The sequence below is a fragment of the Littorina saxatilis genome, linkage group LG3 (genome assembly GCF_037325665.1).
Source record: "Littorina saxatilis isolate snail1 linkage group LG3, US_GU_Lsax_2.0, whole genome shotgun sequence".
Lineage (NCBI taxonomy): Eukaryota > Metazoa > Mollusca > Gastropoda > Littorinimorpha > Littorinidae > Littorina > Littorina saxatilis.
The window spans coordinates 58,891,435-58,911,301 of NC_090247.1; the positions used below are offsets into that span (position 1 = coordinate 58,891,435).

Here is a 19,867-nt window from a genome sequence, read left to right on the forward strand (position 1 = left end):
TAATTTTAGTGAGAACCAGATACTAGTCTTAGTTTACAGTTGAAGAATAGCCTCAGGCATGCTCAGGGCACAAAACTTATCAAGAAATGAAAAGCATAAAGTACAACAACCTATCATCACCTTAGCCCCCCCCCCCCCCCCCCCCCCCCAAATCGAGAAAGCCAGTACCCCATCTAATTTAATATCAAAACTTTCAACACAGATTTATTCATCTGTGTGTGTGTGTGTGTGTGTGTGTATGTGTGTGTGTGTGTGTGTGTGTGTGTGTGTTCCCACATATGTGGGCATATGAATGTGAGTGTGTGCATGCAGTTTTCAATGTTCTTTCTTTCTTTATTTGGTGTTTAACGTCGTTTTCAACACAAAGGTTATATCGCGACGGGGAAAGGGGGGAGATGGGATAGAGCCACTTGTTAATTGTTTCTTGTTCACAAAAGCACTAATCAAAAAATTGCTCCAGGGGCTTGCAACGTAGTACAATATATGACCTTACTGGGAGAATGCAAGTTTCCAGTACAAAGGACTTAACATTTCTTACATACTGCTTGACAAAAATCTTTACAAACATTGACTATATTCTATACAAGAAACACTTAACAAGGGTAAAAGGAGAAACAGAATCCGTTAGTCGCCTCTTACGACATGCTGGGGAGCATCGGGTAAATTCTTCCCCCTAACCCGCGGGGGGTAGTTTTCATTGTCAAGAGCACATTCTTCAAACATTTTAAATAGAAAAACATAATTAACAAATAATATATGCATAGGTGCAGTAAATGCAGCATATACAACACAATCACAGTATTCAGGGAAACATCAAATCACATAAAGATATGACCAACCCTTCAAAACATCCACACTGTCACACACTTTGACACAGATGTGTGTCTACACATATATATGTATGACACAAACACTTCTTTTCAAACACACACACACACACACACACACACACACACACACACACACACACCCACACCCACACACACACACACACACCCACACACACACACACACACACACTCTCTCCCTCCCTTGCTTTCACATGTGTACATTTGTAGACCACACAGGACAAAAATCTGCATGCAATGTTGTAAAGACGAGGAAATAAATCTATAGGATTCTCTGTAGCTGTACACAGCTAGGTAGGTGCACTGGGACTGAGAATAGAGTATAGCAAGGACAGTATTGCAATTTCAATCCAAACTTCTGTCTAAAATGCAAACAAAAATCGGCACCGTGCAAGTTTTAGCAGGATAAAGCCAAGGCAAAGATGAGACAATGGACCACACTGGTGCCTTGCACTGAAGATGCCGTACACACCACTTCTCATGGCATTATGAATCCACCTTGCTCTTAAAAAAAATTAAAAGAAAGCGGGGGAATAACGTTGATTGGAGGAAGCATACACAGCCTTTGGTGAAATTTTTAGCAAACACTAGCACACAGCCTGATGTTATTGTTTATTTTGTACACATTGAAGGGGCACATTCTTTTCTTTATTTGGTGTTTAACGTCGTTTTCAACCACGAAGGTTATATCGCGACGGGGGAAGGGGGGAGATGGAATAGAGCCACTTGTCAATTGTTTCTTGTTCACAAAAGCACTAATCAAAAATTTGCTCCAGGGGCTTGCAACGTAGTACAACGTATGACCTTACTGGGAGAATGCAAGTTTCCAGTACAAAGGACTTAACATTTCTTACATACTGCTTGACTAAAATCTCTACAAACATTGACTATATTCTATACAAGAAACACTTAACAAGGGTAAAAGGAGAAACAGAATCCGTTAGTCGCCTCTTACGACATGCTGGGGAGCATCGGGTAAATTCTTTCTCGTCCCAATATGGGACACCCCCTAACCCGCGGAGGGGGGGGGGGGGGGGGGGGGAGGGAGGGACATTCAGCTGGTCCCAAGGGTGCCCTCCTTGGAAGGTACCGCTAGAAGATCAAATTACCCCAGCATTAAAGTGTGTAAAGCAGGTTACCAACTACTACTCCTAACTCTTCTTCTTCTTCGTTCATGGGCAGAAACTCCCACGATCATTCATGTTTTTGCACGAATGGATTTTCACATGTATGACCATTTTTACCAACTGGTTAACTCTCCTCCTGACTGTTAAGCCTGATATCAATTGGGCGACGTCAACTTCGTGAAGTCTACTTCTCGAAGCTAGCTTTGGCACTGAATTTTCAGTAAAAACACATCGCAAAGTATTTGCAAAGTCAACTTCGGGCTTAATTAATCAAGGAAGGCCTTGAATTAATCTTACTTCTTACTGCTCACCATAAGCGCCTGGAGCCAATTGCTGGGACTCGCGCTATAGAAAAGTTATTTAGGCCAAATAAAAATATATGTGGTTTAGGGTAACGTGACCAAAAAAGATAGGGTGGGTAGGTCGGCTTTTTTTCCCTCTTTTTTTCTCTCTAATTTAGTCCATATTAAAGGAGGTAACTTCCCTGTCTCTGTATGGTTCACAAAATATGCCAAATGTTTTTGTTTTTCTTAGAAATGAAAAAAAAAGTTTTAGGGTCGGAGAGAAAAAATAGTCGGTCGGGTTACCCTAAGCCAAGATATATTTTGTATTTCGCCTTATTATTACTATTTTATCATTATTATTATCACATTCTTTTGCTCACTGTGATACCTGAGGCAGGGAGTGAGGTGACGGGGCGGGGACAGGTACAGAGACAGGGGTGGGGTGTGTTTTGAAAGGCACCAGCTCAATCACCGGCCCTTTGTCCGTGTTGCTATAAATGGGCACGAATACTTGATTGATGGCCACAGGGCCGGTCAGCGTCGACGGGTCAATGGTGACGGGAATTCCACTCTCGATGGCTGCCGTAAGTGTGGTGTCGTTGGGAAGTTGGGGAGCTGAATTACACGAACAATGTTCCAGGGTGGGCTGCGTCACGGTGGCCACAGGCTGTGTTTCTATAGCAACAGGGGCCGCAACCTGTAAGGCAGGGTTGACGATGCTGGGTGGCGGGACTTGTTGCATGGCGACCTGCTGTAAGGAGTCGGCGGGACACTCGGGCTGCTGGGACAGAACCAGCGACTGCATCAAGCCAGGGGGGACAGAGAGAACGTCACTTCCCGGTAACACAGTCACCAGGTCGTTGCCAAGAGTCACCATTTCACCGCCAGGCACCACCGAGATCACCTCTCCTGTACACTCCTGTTTGGGCTCCAGGACAACCGTGGGGTTCATTGGTACCTGCCCCCCTTCCAGCGACAAAGACGCTGCGGATACACCAAGGGGTACTGTGGACAAGGCTTGTTGTACTCCTGCATCGGACAACACCTGTGCCGGGTTGGCTAGGCATAGAGAGCTGGATTTTGATTCTGCGCCAGTGAGAATGACCGGCTGCGTGGAAACCTCTGGGCAGTGCGTTGAGACCCCTGCGCCACAGACATGAGATTCACCGGATAGCACGGTGATGATGGGAGCCATGTAGTCTTGTGCCCCGGCAGCCGCAACTGTCACACACAAAGTGAAGATCAGATAGAAACTCATTTTTTGGTTTTCAATCAGGCATCGGAACTGGGATGCACAAACAAGTCTATAATAATAAGTGATCTATGATTCTAAACTAATGCGGACATACTGGTACCACTCACAAACGTGTTATAAAGTTTATGGACCCCAAGAGCTCACCAAAAAGTCTGACTGAAGATTCTCATGTAGTGTTAAATATCACTGTTTGATTGGTAGATATCTTTAACTGAGTACTAAGCTCCTCTCTTTGCTATATTCCTTTTCTTCTGCAGTTCATTCAAACGCTTTGTAGTGGAGACAGACAATGACATTCCATTTTCTTGAGCAGATTACATTGAAATATTCGAGGCATATTTGAACTTGAACAAGAACTGTAACATGTTTCTCATCCCAGTTAATCTTACACACAGGCGTTTGAACGAAAAACCGTCAACACGTTTTGTAAGTAACTAACTCTCTTATTGTCCATATCAGACAGGACATGACTCAATCAAGAATAACGAAGCAAAACAAAGTTACAAATACCTGTTGCATCTGTTTGTTCTTCACTCTGGGCATACAAGGAATTGAGCAGCTCCTCAGCAGTCATACTACATGTATGTTCAACTCCCTCAGATATCTGCAAAGGCAATAATCAGGCATGGGAATTGAGAATTGGGGGGTCCGGGGGGGGGGGGGGGGGGGGGGGGGGGGGAAACAAATTTCTCCAAAGAACCCAGATGGTGCAATCTGGTGTCATCTGAGCTCCAAGTTTGCCATTAAATTCTGTTTTTAGAATCAACCAATTTTTGCTTTTTTGAAGAACAAAAAAATATACATGTATTATATGGTTTAAATTTGTTACAAAAATTGATCTGTTCAGACAAACAGGAAAATGTAACTTGTAACACAATCTGTGCAATATGGTTTACTTTCAAACATAAAAGTTCAAGTAACTGAGGCGGGCGGTAGCAGTGCGTGAACAAAGTACGGAAAGTTTTCGCGGGCTTTTGCGCAAAGGCAAAAGTAACCGGTGCTTTTTTTGTGTGCCTCCCCCCTTTATTTTTTCGGCGGACACTTTTGCTTTTTCGGCGGAACAAAAAAAAAATTCGGCGGAACGAATTCCCATGCCTGAATAATCATTAGTCAAACCTTTGATTTACTGGCAGTGGCATTAGCTGGACTAATGTGACAGGCAGACAGAGAATTGAGGTATCTAATTAAATACAAATCTACCATGAGACCACCATAAACACCATGAGCCATGATTTACCTGTGTGGGTGCAGGTGTAAAAGTACAAGTGTATATATACAAGAGCTTCTGCACCTACAACCATACAAATAAAACTACCCTCATATTGTCTGGTTGCATTTCTGCACTTAGCCACTCATAAGCAAAAACAGAAAATAGTTTTCCTTTTTTAACATACAAATTGACGCTCCAAAACAATGAACATTTGTTCATTTTTCAATGAATGAATGTTAAGAGTGTCAATCATGAAAATGTTCAAAAAATTAACCATTCCTGATAACTGATTTTGGGAATATAAGCAGTCTTTCTGTTAAGATTTGTTTAAAAGCTACACAATGCCTTTCAAAAACGTTCAATTCATACTTTAACTGTTTGAAAAGTGTTAAAAGTACTTACGGTGGCTGCCTGTGGTTCAATGTTGGTTATCGTGACATATTCTGTGGGTAAGCATTGCGACGTTTGGCACGTGTGAGAATGAGTGCAGGCTGATGTGCAGGTTTCATCTGAAATGCAAACACATTGTCACATTATTCACTCAATAATATAATAATACAAGATAATCTTCTTCTTCTTCTTGTAAAATCACACTAGTTATATTGTCAGCGATACGAATGATGCTATCTTCTCCAGGTCTTCCTTTCCTCCGTACAGCTTGCAGTGGAGGGAGACTGCAGTTGGCCACACGGTTTTTCTCAGACTCTCAAGGATGGTGCATCGCTGGAGGATGTGTTCAGTGATCTGGTCCTCTAGTCCACAAGATAATCTAATACCAGTAGCAACGACATACCTTCAACAAAACCATCACACTCTTGACACCACATGCTAATAGACGATGTCCGGAAATAGCTCTGTCAATTTTCTATGGGTTTCTAGATGAGTTGCTTTCCCTTGTTTTCATAGAAACACTGAGGTAAGCCTACAATGTCACGTGTAGCTTGCCTCAGTGTTTCTAGCAAGGGAAACAGGGTTAAGCAACTCTTCCACAACCAATACAAACCTGAAAGAGTTATTTCCGTAAGTTGTCAATTCTGTCCTTTCTTATTGGAACTGGACGGGCGCAGTGGCGTGGTGGTAAAACGTCGGCCTCCTAATCGGGAGGTCGTGAGTTCGAATCCCGATCGCTGCCGCCTGGTGGGTTAAGAGTGGAGATTTTTCCGATCTCGCAGGTCAACTTATGTGCAGACCTGCTAGTGACTTAACCCCCTTCGTGTGTACACGCAAGCACAAGACCGGAAAAGATCCTGTAATCCATGTCAGAGTTCAGTGGGTTATGGAAACACGAAAATACCCAGCCATGCCTACTCAACGAAAGCGGAGTGAGCTGACTATGCTCTCAGAGTATAGTGTGGGTAACCCAAATGGGCAAACGAGCTCACACGTAACCAGAAAAATTCTGGAACGCTGAAGAAGAAGAACTGTCCCAAGTTGAAAGCTGAAAAGTACTGATTCTGTACAATAAACTAATGTTTAAAGGAAGAACTGCACACCATACAGCCCGAGTCTGTCTTTAACTAGCCTGGATAGCGTTCTCAGATGTGTTTGTGTGTGTGTGTCACAACTGTCCTTTCCAAGTCTCCCACTGCACGCCCTATAAAAAGCCAGAGCGGTCGAACAACTTCTCAGTCTCACTGCGCACCTGTCACGCTTATCAAAAGAAAGCCACGGTGAAAGATTCCTTCCTAAACTGTACAGCAACTGATATACTGAGTAGCTGTTTGATTGCTCTGGCTTTCTTTAGGGAATGCCGTGAAAGACTAGAGGATGACAGTTCAGACACGCACATACATGTCAGGAGACACTATCCAGGCTAGTCAAAGGTGGACTCTTTCTTCATTCAAACATTAGTTAACCGGAAAAAAAACAATACTCCTTTAAATTATTCTGTACTGACCGCCAAAGTAACAACCCACAAACAAGCACTTCATTAGCATGACTACACAGACCCAAATGCAGCAAACTCTCTCACACACACACACACATTCTCTCCCCCCCCCCCCCCCCACTTCTTTTGCTTCACAGCTCTTACCTGATTTCTTGGCTTGGTCTCTTTCATGCCGATGCATGTGGGATTTCAGACTGTAGACGGTGGTGAAGGCTTTTTTACATCCATCTTGTTGGCAGGAAAATGGTTTATCACCTAAAATGAACACCTGCTTGATAACTGTACGGTTTTGATCGTTATTACTATGACAAGGCATTAGTTCTTCCGGCAGAAAAAGATCCACATAAAACATAAATATCAAACATAAATATTTGACAAAATCCTCACTCCCTGGCCAAACAAGAAGGGCAAAGCCCATACAACTCACATGCTTGACCTTGACCATTACATGACCTTGACCTTCAGGGTCAAGGTCAAATAACTAAACCTAGCAATGACATCATACACTAAGAACTGCTTTACACATTTTCCCTACCAAAATACATGTGACCTTGACCCAAGGTCAAGGTCATCCAAGGTCATGCAACACAAAGCTGTTAATTCAAGACATAGGAAGTACAATGGTGCTTATTGGCTCTTTCCACCATGAGATATGGTCACTTTTAGTGGTTCACTACCTTATTTTGGTCACATTTCATAAGGGTCAAAGTGACCTTGACCTTGATCATATGTGACCAAATGTGTCTCATGATGAAAGCATAACATGTGCCCCACATAATTTTTAAGTTTGAAACAGTTATCTTCCATAGTTCAGGGTCAAGGTCACTTCAAAATATGTATACAATCCAACTTTGAAGAGCTCCTGTGACCTTGACCTTGAAGCAAGGTAAACCAAACTGGCATCAAAAGATGGGGCTTACTTTGCCCTATATATCATATATAGGTGAGGTATTGAATCTCAAAAACTTCAGAGAAAATGGGAAAAATGTGAAAAATAGCTGTTTTTTAGACAACATTTATGGCCCCTGCGACCTTGACCTTGAAGCAAGGTCAAGATGCTATGTATGTTTTTTGGGGCCTTGTCATCATACACCATCTTGCCAAATTTGGTACTGATAGACTGAATAGTGTCCAAGAAATATCCAACGTTAAAGTTTTCCGGATGGACGGACGGACGAACGGACGGACGACACGGCGGTGCCCCCTTTCACAGATAGCATGATTAAGTTTGCTGCTGGCACCTGCCCACGCAGCCCCTGCCCTGCTTATCTGTTATCATATTCCTGGCCCCGCTGGGGCTTCAGCCTTCTTTGTTCCACTGGCTGGCAGCAGAAAATGAGTCAATTTCCCACGGTTTAATTGCCTTCCTGCCACTGCCTCACAGCAGAACCAGATTTTTTATCTAGTTTATATCTTGAAGAGCCCTGTCTGGAGCACTTTCCATGTGGTTTCGTCTTAAAGACTTTTTGTCTTGTATTAGTTTCTGATCATCAGAGAACATGTACGCTGTGTGTTTCATTTGTGTGGCATTGTGTTGTGACAGGCAAATTTTTCACCCACTGTTCAGCAGAAAAGAAAGGATTGAATCATAGTATTATTACAAGTGACATCACACTCAGTTATTTTGTGCAGCAGTGTGACCTAATATTTCCAGTTTTCTTCTTTGTCTTCATGTGACAGTGTATGTTTGGTATGCAGTGTGTTTCATAATGGAGCATACTGAAACTGAACATCTAATTTGTGTTAATGCATTGTGTAGACTGTGTGGGGAACGCTCTGCAAGAACAAAAAAAGATCGACATTGTAATGTGAAACTGTGTGTGGACAATGCGGACAAACTGAAAAACTTTTTTAACATTGATGTATCTTCTGATATTAGTGCAAAACATTTGACCACGTTTTGTCAGAAGTGCTATTCAAAGCTGATTAAATTAAACCGTACGCCCTCAAACACAACAGCTGATCGTGTTAAGGAACAAGCTCAAGCCATTAGTAACATTTGGTGTCAGTATGATTCCAGCCTCCAAAGTAGTCAGTGTGAAACATGCTCCCACTTTCAAAGCCACAGAACAGCAGGGCAACCAAAAAAGGCGAATAAGGGGAGGCCAAAGAGAAAACTGGTTGAAACTGACTTGACAGGTGAATTATATTCTGATGTTTCCTTCTCAGTACCGTCATTGTCAACATCAACGCCTGCAAAGAAAGCCAGAACAGCTGAAATGCAAACATCACCTATGCAAACCAAATTTGTTGACATGGCAACTTCCCCGTTCAAAATAGACTTTCTCAGACCCGAATCTCAGTTGCGTTGGATGCCCCTTTATCTAAACCAGAGGAGAAATACCTCACGAAACTGACACGGGTCAAGGTTGGTCAGTCCGAAGACAGCATGACACTTAGGTGTAAAACTGGAGGACAGCTGCTGATTTTCCAAAAATGCACAAAGCCTCGCAAAACTTCAGCTCAAGCAAAATCGCCTCTGCTAAAAAAAAGGAATAGAGATATAGGCAGATATAGACTGAACACATCTGGAAATGACTCACAGTCAGTCATAAAACAAGAAGGGTCTGAACTGAAATCAAAACCAAAAGCACGGAAACAGCTTGTCCTGAAGTCAGCAGGCTATAGTCAGCCAGTTGTCACAAAACAACACGGGCCAGCTCTTCGATCACTTCTTGGCCTCAGTCTCACAAGCTACAGGGTTCACAGAAAGTTTTACAGAAGCTTGGGGGTGAAATTTGCAAGTGAACGAAAAGAGAGAATTGAACAGAAAAAAGCGATGTGTGGTGAGGTAAACGTTCAGTACAGAACACTCGCACACTGGAACGATACTGACAAACGAGGACTTAGCTTCAACACCAGTAGGGAGCATAAATGATGTCCCCCAATTTGTCACCGACCTGTTGGATGAGTACGAAAAACAAGACCGACTGACGTGGCATGCCAACGCATTACCAGATGACGAAATCTGGATCAAAATAGGGGGAGACCATGGTGGGGGGTCATTTAAAATGATGCTTCAAGTCGCCAACTTGAAAAACAACAACTCCAAACACAACACACACCTCATCATGATTTCAGAATGCAAGGACTCTGCTGAAAACCTCAGAAGGCTTTGTGATTCATACAGAGATCAAGTTTCTGCCCTTCAGGCTTTGAAATGGAAAGAAAAACGAATCAGGCTGTTCATGTTTGGCGACTACGAGTTTCTGACAAAAATGTATGGTCTGTCAGGAGCTCAAGGAATACACCCCTGCTTGTACTGCACTGCTTCCAAGGTACAAATTCACGCTCCCCCAGAACACAACCAGGGAAACATCACAAACAGGAGCCTGGAAAACATCAAAAGTGACAACACTCAGTACCGTCGGGCAGGGGGCAGAAAAAGTACAGCAAAACTATTCAACAATGCCATAAGGAAGCCTCTACTTGACATTGAGCTGGACCATGTATCTCCGCCTTATCTTCACATATTGTTGGGGACAGTCAAAAAACACCATGACTTGTTAGAACAACAATGTCACAAACTAGACGAGAAGCTGTCCAGAACAGCACTGAACCCAGAGGGCACATCCAGACCCTTCCAGCGCTACGTGCACCACCAAAGACTAATTAAAAGACGAGAGAGAGAGTGCCGTGGGTTGCAGTCGACACAATGGCACAGACAAAACAACCAGGAGAGAATAAAGGCACTCACAGAAGAAATCAAACTGCTTAAATCTCATCTGGAACCCCTGCCTTTCTTGTCTGGACCTGTGACAGCCAACCTGAACAACGTGCTTCAAGCCCACAAGATACAGCTGCAAGCCTACCATGGCAGGGCTTTTGTGGGGAATCACTGTCACAAATACCTGCAGCCGGATGTATACAAAAGCGTGTGCCAGAGTGTAGTTGAAAAAGCCAGAGAGTTGACAGACGACAGTAGTGTCACTGCTGCTGCAGGGGCACTGAGAAAGACATATTTAGAGTTAAACGCGCTGTTTTCTGAAGTCCACAAACGAATTTCTCATTCCAGACCAGTAAGCGAAGAAGACATTTCAGAGGCTGAAAGCAGCATCACAGCCTACATGTCGTTTTTCAGAAATGCATTTCCAAATGTGAGGGCGATTCCCAAACAACATCTGTTGGAATGCCATTGTGTGCCTTGGCTTCGGGCTTGGAGGTTTGGAATGGGACTACATGGGGAGCAAGGGGGCGAAGGAACACATGCTACAATTAACACACTGAAAAGGAGAATCTGGGCAATGAAAGACCCCATAAAAAGACTGCGTGTTCTCATGACGGAACATCAGACTCTGGTGTCACCAAAATTCCATGACTTGATGCTGTCCCTGTCAAAGTGCTCCTCAAAAAAGAGTGCTTAATGAAGCATTCATAACTGTTTTTCCTGTATGGTGTAGATATTCATTTTCACAATCCAGATAACCATGACAAAAACTGGATGTATGTACATGTGTACTGTTTATAAACATCTACTGCAGTTATAAAAACCTGCCGTGTGCTGGGAGCTTGGATAGCTCAGTCGGTAGAGCGCGTGGGCTCGTGATCGAAAGGTCGCGGGTTCGAATCCAGCATTGGGCAGTGGGTGTCCATATTATTTATCCCGTTGCCGACCCTGGTTTGCTGGTGTCAGTATAATGTGAACAGCCTTCTTTAAATCTACCCCAAGATACATGGAAGTAAAACTAGCTATAACAACAACAACAACTGCCGTGTGCTGACATTTTGGAATACTGTTTTCCTACTTGGATACCTGTAAGCGGGCTCAAGAAAAGATACCTCACACACACAAGGTAAAAGTCTTTAAAGTGTCAGCATGAACATCTGTTAACATTAACCTTGCAGATTTGTTTTTAATTTGTTCTGTCTTCAAAAGTTGACCGTGGCGCGATCTGTAGCCACTCAAATACATGTCATTAATTACATTGTGCCGTGTGTACTGTTCTCTGTCTGTCTTCTTTCAGCAGGCTACAGCAGTGGCACACCTACAGCATAGTGGTCATATTTAGTATCGTTTGAAAGTTTATGGTCTTGACTACAAGGCTATGTGTAAATAACACACATGCTGACATCGTAATTCAAGAGAACTAACAAGATAGAAGTGTTTTCAAAACACACAGCTTACTCGCAAGGCAGAGATAGCAGTGCGTAGCTGCCGAGAGGTTGAGCTAGGCCGCACTCTGGCCTGCTAGTAGAAGGGAGCTTTTCTCTTAGCCTTCTACTGCTGTGATGGCTTGTGTGGGTGATGCTATCGCGGGGTTGTACAGTCACTACTGTGTAGCCAGCGCTGAACCGGGGGATGGGTGATTAATTACCGCTGGCGGCCTGGCACTGAGGAAGGGGTGATAAAGGGGTCAGATTCCGGCTGTGCCTGTGAACTAAACCTAATAGCAGAAACTGCCGTGACAACTCGGGTGAGTACATAGACTCACTTTTGCTTCGCATGTGAGTCAAAAAAAGGAGAAAATTAATCAAGTAAGCAACATTCAATCTCTTTACACTCTTGAATGAGGGTGATCTCTTCAGGCATAGTTTCACACCTGGTCAAGCCTGAGAACAATTTTTCCTAGTTCTAGTGTAATAATGTCTTCAACTCCTGCAGAAAGAATGTGTGGACTTGCAAACTTACCTGTGTGACTTCGTGTGTGTGTTTTAAGATGGTGACTTGCAACAAATGCTTTTCCACATCCATCTTTTGCACATCTGGAAAAAACACATCACATCAGCACATTAATACTGGTCACAATTTCACAAGGACGATCGCATAAAGGCAGACTACAGCAGACTATTGTTTTCAGTTCAATGCTAGCCATACTACATTAACTGGATCAGTCACACCTGGAAAAACCACATCACATCAGCACATTAATACTGGTCACAATTTCACAAGGACGATCGCATAAAGGCAGACTACAGCAGACTATTGTTTTCAGTTTAATGCTAGCCATACTACATTAACTGGATCAGTCACGTATGTAAGGAAGTCTGGGAATCTGATTAATGATACTCTCATCTACATTCATATCAAATTAACATGAAAAAGTCATTACCAGTACATGTACTACCATGATAATTTTCTGACCCGATGCACACAAACTCACAAAACAGGTTATTAGCTATCGCAAAGCATGAATTCAAAAGGGCCTCCTGAGTACCCCACAACAAACAGTGGGACATCTATAACAGAATTACAACAACAAAAACAAAATTTCAAGAGACAAACCAACGCACACATAAGGTCTTTCCCCTGTGTGTGTTCTGAGATGTTTGCGAAGGTCGCTGAGTGTTGTGAAATACTTTGTGCAGCCGTCTTCATCACAGTTGAATGTCTGACCGGTGTGAAGTCTTTCATGGGCTTTTAATCTGAAAATATATATAGAAAAGGTTTTGTTCTAAATAAATAATTTTACTGCTAGTCACAGAATCACTAAGCACCATTTTGTAAAGTGGTATCTGAGGCCTCACAATACAAGGCCAAAAAAAATAATAGGTGTGGTTACGGTAACATAGCCAAAAAAAATAGGGTAGGAAGGTAGGCAATCACTTTTTTTTTTAAACTTTTTTTTTCTAATGTGTACAAATTAAACCTACTTGACAGGGAAATACGTGTGCGACTCGGGCGCTTTCGCTTTCATTGCGTTGTCTGCACTCGTTTACTTGTTTCTTTGTGTATTTTTTTGACAGATGTAATAAAAAGTTATAGGGTCGGCCCCCAAAAATAGGGTAGGTCGGGTTACCGTAACCACACCTTTTTTTTTTTTAGGCCCAAACATTGGTGTATTTATAACATAAGTAGCTGAAAAAAAATGCAAGATTTGCAAGCAAACTGTCAGAGTTTGTGTGATCTGTGGAAGAGTTGCATTCATTTCAAACAGTGAGTGCGAACAATGTGACTGATCCTTTGAGCCAAGCATTCAATTGTGAGTCACAGTAAAATATAAACTCTGTACATGTGCATTTAGTGCAGCATCTGCTTATTATGACACCATGTTCTCTTTACAAAAAAAATCACCTGTTTAATGATTCTGTTGTATTTATCACTGGTAAATATTCAATGTAACATTTGCAAGACACACTGCTCAGCACTGTACATGTACATCATAAATGCAGTCAAACCCCTTTTTAAGACACCCCCCCCCCCCCCCCCCCCCAAGATTAAAGACCCCCCTCCCCACTTTTTAAGACCTTGCCGTTTTAGTTATTCTGTGCATAACCTCTGTAAATTTACCTCCATTTTAAAGACTCTTTCCTCTTTGAGGCCTAATTTTTTCAATTATGTGGAGGTCTTGAAACTCAAAAGTTGGGGTTCCGCTGTACTCAGCCTTGGTGTCTTCTGGCCATGAAGGCCAAAGTAAGGAAAGGACAGCAGAAATAAAAATTATGAAAATACATGAAGAGTCTGGTACCTGTACAATGTGTTGAAGGACTTTTCACAACCGTGAGCATTGCATTCGTATGGTCTTTCGTTGGTGTGGACACGAACATGGATTTTGAGACTGTAAGACGTCAGAAAGGTCTTGCCACACCTTGGTTGGTCGCACACAAATGTGTATTCGCCTGAGAGAGGAAAATTAAACTGTTAAACAAAACTGCAGATTTACCAAAAACTATTCAATTAGGAAGAATAAGCCATGTGGTATAATACATTGGACAGTAAAACCAGATATATCCAGTAAAAACAACCTAAACTTGTAAAAATAATAATTCCAAACTTTTTTTTAATATCTAATGAATCATCTTCTTCTTCTTCTTGTCGTTCGCCAATTCTAATGAATCATGATACAGTAGAACCCCTCACAACGACCCCCCTCTCTAAGGACTACCCCGCCACAACGACCCTTTTCTTTTTAACCGATGTGTTTCCTTCTATAGTTGTCACCAGTGTAGCGACCACCCCGCTCTAACGTCTAAGGACCGACCTAACAGCTTGTGTAACGACTTTGTCAGACAAAGCCAAGACTCAGTCAGCGTAACGCATCACTGACAAACCGGTTATAACCAGTTATAACCGTCTTGCGTAAGCAAAGGCACTAATTAACCGCTGAGAGGTGTGATGGTTGGGTGGGCTGAGTAAATATCACAAACCAATCATCGAGAAAACAAACTCACGTGACCAACACACACCGTTCAATTCAGTCAGAATAGACAGTCTTTGGACAGAAGAGCAGTGGAGATCGACATGGCGTCTACAAAGAAAAGAAAATATTTAACTCTCGAGAATCGAGTGAATGTTGTGAACAGAAACAAAAAGGGAGAAACTGCCATCGCGATTGCAAAAAGTCTTGATGTTGGAAAATCGCAAATTCAAAGAATTATCCAACTCCAAGAAAACATTCTGAAAAAGGTGGGGAAGTGGTGACAAGGCAGTGAACGCACTCACCATGCACTGACATCATACAAAAGCAGCCACACAAACACAGCACAGAGGCAGAGGCAGGTGTGCAGATGCTTTGTGAGAATAAGCGTTGAAAACCAGTTTGAATAAAAAACCAGCAGATAGAGCCGCATGTCATAATCATTCTTCTTGTCTGGCTTTATTGACTGCATGCCGATCTTGTGGCAGTGACTTTTCACTCTTCAGTCGGACTGTACACAAACCGCTCTCACTCTCCCTCACCCTAAGCGCTGACAACTGATGTTTGGAAGAGTACACCTCTCTATTTCTCTCCAATGCTCTTCCTGCTGACTTCAGTGACACCGGACACCCCACTGAGTTTAGCCAGCTACCCCCCCCCCCCCTCTCTCTCTCTCTCTCTCTCTCTCTCTCCCCCCAGCCATGTACTGTTTGGTGCTGTGGCCAGAGAGGTGTCACCGGCTAATTGAGGCCAGCTGCACTGTTCACTCAGAGCAAAACTAGTTGACTGTGTCTAACTTTTGACAAAGCAACACAACTGAAGGGTTCACAGATTAGGTAACCGACTCACTGGTCAAGGCTGCAGGGAAACAAGAGTATCTTTTCAATGAAAGAGGTTACACACAGATACGCGATGCTGAGAACGGTGGCCGATTTTTCACTCTCTTTCTCGGAGGGCCTTCATCATTGCAGGGACTGCTGTAAAGAAATGCTTGCTCAGAAACTAACGCTTTTTGCATTGAAACATGCACCAGAACTGGTGGACACCATCGACAATGTCAAACATGAAATCGAAGCAGTTTGCTTGAGGAAACGGTCGTCAGCAACTCAAACTTCTCTGTTTTCTTTTTTGGAGAAAATCTGAGGTGACTTTCTTTGTGGCCCCGCCCCCTCCCTCTGTAAGGACCCCCCTCCATAAGGACCGATTTTTGTCAACATTTTCAAGGTCGCTAGAGAGGGGTTCTACTGTACCATGATACTGAAAGATGAATGTCAATGCTTTAGGGTTGCCATAAATTAATGTAATGCACTTGTACTGTAACTGAAGCCTTGTTATAGCAATCGGACTGGCTACTTTTTGTGTGAAGTGCGGCCTCCTCAAACAAACCATTGCTAAAAAATGCCACACATTTAAAAACACAGAGCTGTGACAGTGTTCAGAATGGACATCACACACACAGAGACACAGGTCACACACATACACGTGTACACACACAGGTGACACACATACACACACACAATGTCAACGGAACAAAGTTTAAAATGCACACTGAATTAATACTTTTAAGATTCTGAGAACAAAGAAGCACAAAGCTAGCTCAAACTACATGTGAATACTTGAAACAGTTTATGCCCTTACCTTTGTGTGTTTTCTCGTGTGTTTTCAAGTTGCCTTGTGTACTGTAGGATCGACCACAACCAGTAAACGTGCAATTGAACCTGCAAACGCAAATTTCATGTCAATCACAGCCACTACACAAATCCAAACTTAAAACAATGGCACAAGTTTACACTCAACACACACTTCTATTACGAACCTGCCCTGGCGACCACATGTCCATAAAGACCACCTGCCCATAAAAGACCACCCCAAAGGATCCCCCATGGTTTTTACTCTACAACTTTGCAATGTAAGTGGTACCCTTCTTTTAACACAATGAGTCCGGTGGTCTCACTTAAGGGGGGTTCACACACAGGGTAGGAAAGACAGAGAATGTTGAAGAATGGTAGTGAAACTGAGATTCTCTGGAGAATAGGTGGGGAAAGGTTTGTCCGCAGAGCAGTGAATAGAACACAAATCCTATTTTCACTACTGCAGAAAGGCTACAACCAATCAACACTTTTTATCCCTTTCTCTGGAAGTTGCCAATCTGTTGCTGTAAACTCACTTTTCACAGCAATCCGATTCCTCATCTTTCTATCCCTCTTCCTCATCCAAAATAATCGCGGCTGCAGCTACTGCAGAGAGTGTGTACAATTTCCCTTATGAGTTTGGTGTCATCAAGTCAATATGATCTTCTCACAATGCAGCCCGCTCTGAGAAGCAATGTCATGTGATCGGGAAACCTAAAACAACATCGTGTGATCGAAGAAACAACGTCACAAGATAGCCGGACTCTGCGATCGCTGAATGCGTGCGAGAGATTCCTACCCTGTGTGTGACCCTCTCCCCCACCATCCCCCCCCCTTTTTAGCATTAGACCTGCACTGTATATGATCTGGTGGATTCTGAAAAAGTATGGTGAAAAGATGCTTTGGTTGAGTAATAATAATAATAATAATAATAATAATAATAATAATAATAAATGAGCATTTTAAATGTGTCAAGCGCAACATCATAACTTTACAATTATGCTCTTTGCGCTTGACACATTTAAAATTAAAACACAGTTATACAAGCATTTACATCTACATTCATAGTCAACAACGCTAGGGGGGTTCGGGGGCAGGTCCTGCGAAAATGTTTGATAAAAACAAGGAAAATGGAGCAATCTGAGCCATTCTTTTTACTTTATGTTCAAATTTATTTCATTTTATTATTTATTTTTTTAGGCTGGGGGGGGTGTTTCACTTTCACTGTACATGTACTTCAGCTTACCTTGAAACTTCTCTGGCCTTGGTCTTTGGATTGTGACTGGTGATGGTGAGTGTAGCGTGGGAGGGATTACTGGGCATCTCTTGGCTGCCTGGAAATATGGACATCAGAATCTGGTCCTCAGAAATTGTGTGCTGGATCATACTGAAAGTGAAAGGACATAACATGTAAAGATATTTAGCTGTACACAAACACCAGTGTTGCCCCCACTCCCAGGCCTTGGTCATTTACATATATATACTTTTTTGATCTAACGAATTGTTCTGAGTTAGACCCAAGGCCGGTCGATTGTCCGATAGTTTTGACACATGGGATATATTTTGCAACAATTTGTTTCTGGCCAGGACATTTTGACCAATAAAATTGTAAATCCAGGTCGAACTGACCTGTTGTCCTCTCTGTCTCAGTTTCTGGGAACAATACTAAAAGTAAAACACCATATATATTTATATATTCAAATTTCTCTTTCATACTTTTGTCTTAAAATTTAAAAAAAAACATGTAACACAACAAGAAAAATGTAGCGGTACAGTATTGGGGTTAACCCGTAATTACCGGTTGAAATTAGAAAATACCAGATATGACCTACCAGTTCATTCTTAGAACTACCGGTTTTTTTTCGCTGGTAAAAGACTAAAACAACAAAACCAGTTGGACTCTTACTGGTTCCAATGACCAGCCTACCGGTTTCTTTTGGACAGTTTGCATCATAAACGTTTGTGTATCGGTTTGAAAACATACTAGCGCCATCACTGGTGGTAGTGGTACTGCTATCTCACGCTAGCTGCGACGTTCAAAGCATAAAAAAGAGGGTGTCTCGCGGATATCTCACGAGAGCTGCTCAGAATTATTCAGAATCAGATGCCGAAAAAGTCTATTAGAAAACCACCCTCCATTCTTTGCTATAATTATCCTATGGAAATGAGATTATTATTATTGTTCTCTTTGCCTGCGCGCGTATAGTATGTTGGTTATGTTTGGTCATAGTATGTTTGCTTATGTTTGATCGTTATCTTTGCCTGTGCGTGTATTGTATGTTTGGTCGTTTTCTCTGCCTGTGCATGTATAGTTTGTTGGTTATGTTTGGTCGGTTTCTTTTGCCTGTGCGTGTATAGTATGCTTGGTCGATGTATGTATTGTAAAGCGCTAAGAGTAGACATTAAATTCTAGAATAGCGCTATAAAAGTTTGCATTATTATTATTATTATTATTATTATGTTTTATCATCAATTTTATTGGAATGCCCAACTGTTAGAACTCAACTTTCGCTTCTCAGTAATAACTAATATCATTTACACCGTTATTTTTTAAGGCCTAAAAAAAAAATAGGTGTGGTTACGGTAACCCGACCTACCCTATTTTTAGGGGCCGACCCTATAACTTTTTATTACATTTGTACAAAAAATAAAAATAAAAACGAGTGCAGAAAACGCAATGAAAGCGACAGCGCTCGAGTCGCACACTTATTTCCCTGTCAAGTAGGTTTAATTTTTACACATTAGACAAAAAAGTTTAAAAAAAAAAAGTGATTGCCTACTTCCTACCCTATTTGTTTTGGCTATGTTACCTTAACCACACCTATTTTTTTTTTGGCCTAAGTACTGACTTTTCCCTTTTGATAGGACTAGGCCTATTCACTCAGAAGACTACACTAAGAGTAAGACTAGAGAGAGAGAGGGGGAATGAGAGGGAATGAGAGGGAATGAGAGAGAGAGAGAGAGAGAGAGAGAGAGAGAGAGAGAGAGAGAGAGAGAGAGAGAGAGAGAGAGAGAGAGAGAGAGAGAGAGAGACACACACAAGACTCATGAGAGCGAGAGATTAGTTCCGTGTGCAAAACCAAATGTCAGGACAACTTTCACTCTTTCCTGGTCTTTTTTGCGTCTAACAACTTGACATAACGAACTTCAAAAACAGAAAGACACAAAATACAAAAGAGCAATGTGTATTGTATACCCCGCATCGCCGACACAGTGATTGTCGTCGGAATCGGAGATGTGACGATCTTCGTTTGTGTTTGATTCGTCGCCCTCATCTCCGAGATCTCGATCCATGCATACTTGAGTGATTCCGCTCGTGTCCTCAATTTGTTCGTCTTCGTCCAGTCCCAAATAGTCCACGAAACTGACCTCACTTTTTTCATTTTCAAAACTGTATTCCTCCATCAGTTCCAGAATAAGTCACAGACACCTATCCTATGCAAGGAACACAACGAACAACTCCACTAACATCGAAACCAACCTGAAAAGTGTCTTGAAGTGACATAGACCCTGATTGGGCGGATTGAGGAATTTCTGCCAATCAAAACG

The 19,867-nt window shown here is 42.3% G+C and overlaps 1 protein-coding gene across 1 annotated transcript; it reads right to left on the minus strand.

Annotated features, from left to right (window-relative positions):
* Positions 1-519: 519 nt before the first annotated feature.
* On the minus strand, positions 520-19,740 carry LOC138962799 (zinc finger protein 76-like). Its single transcript, XM_070334761.1, has 10 exons — positions 19,515-19,740; positions 17,565-17,705; positions 16,326-16,405; positions 14,019-14,169; positions 12,844-12,975; positions 12,242-12,315; positions 6,757-6,867; positions 5,127-5,233; positions 4,025-4,118; positions 520-3,480 (listed from the first exon to the last, which is right to left on the minus strand). The coding sequence occupies exons 1-10, from the start codon at positions 19,721-19,723 to the stop codon at positions 2,636-2,638; spliced, it is 1,944 nt and encodes a 647-aa protein (XP_070190862.1). The 5' UTR covers positions 19,724-19,740; the 3' UTR covers positions 520-2,635.
* Between the last annotated feature and the right edge of the window lie 127 nt (positions 19,741-19,867).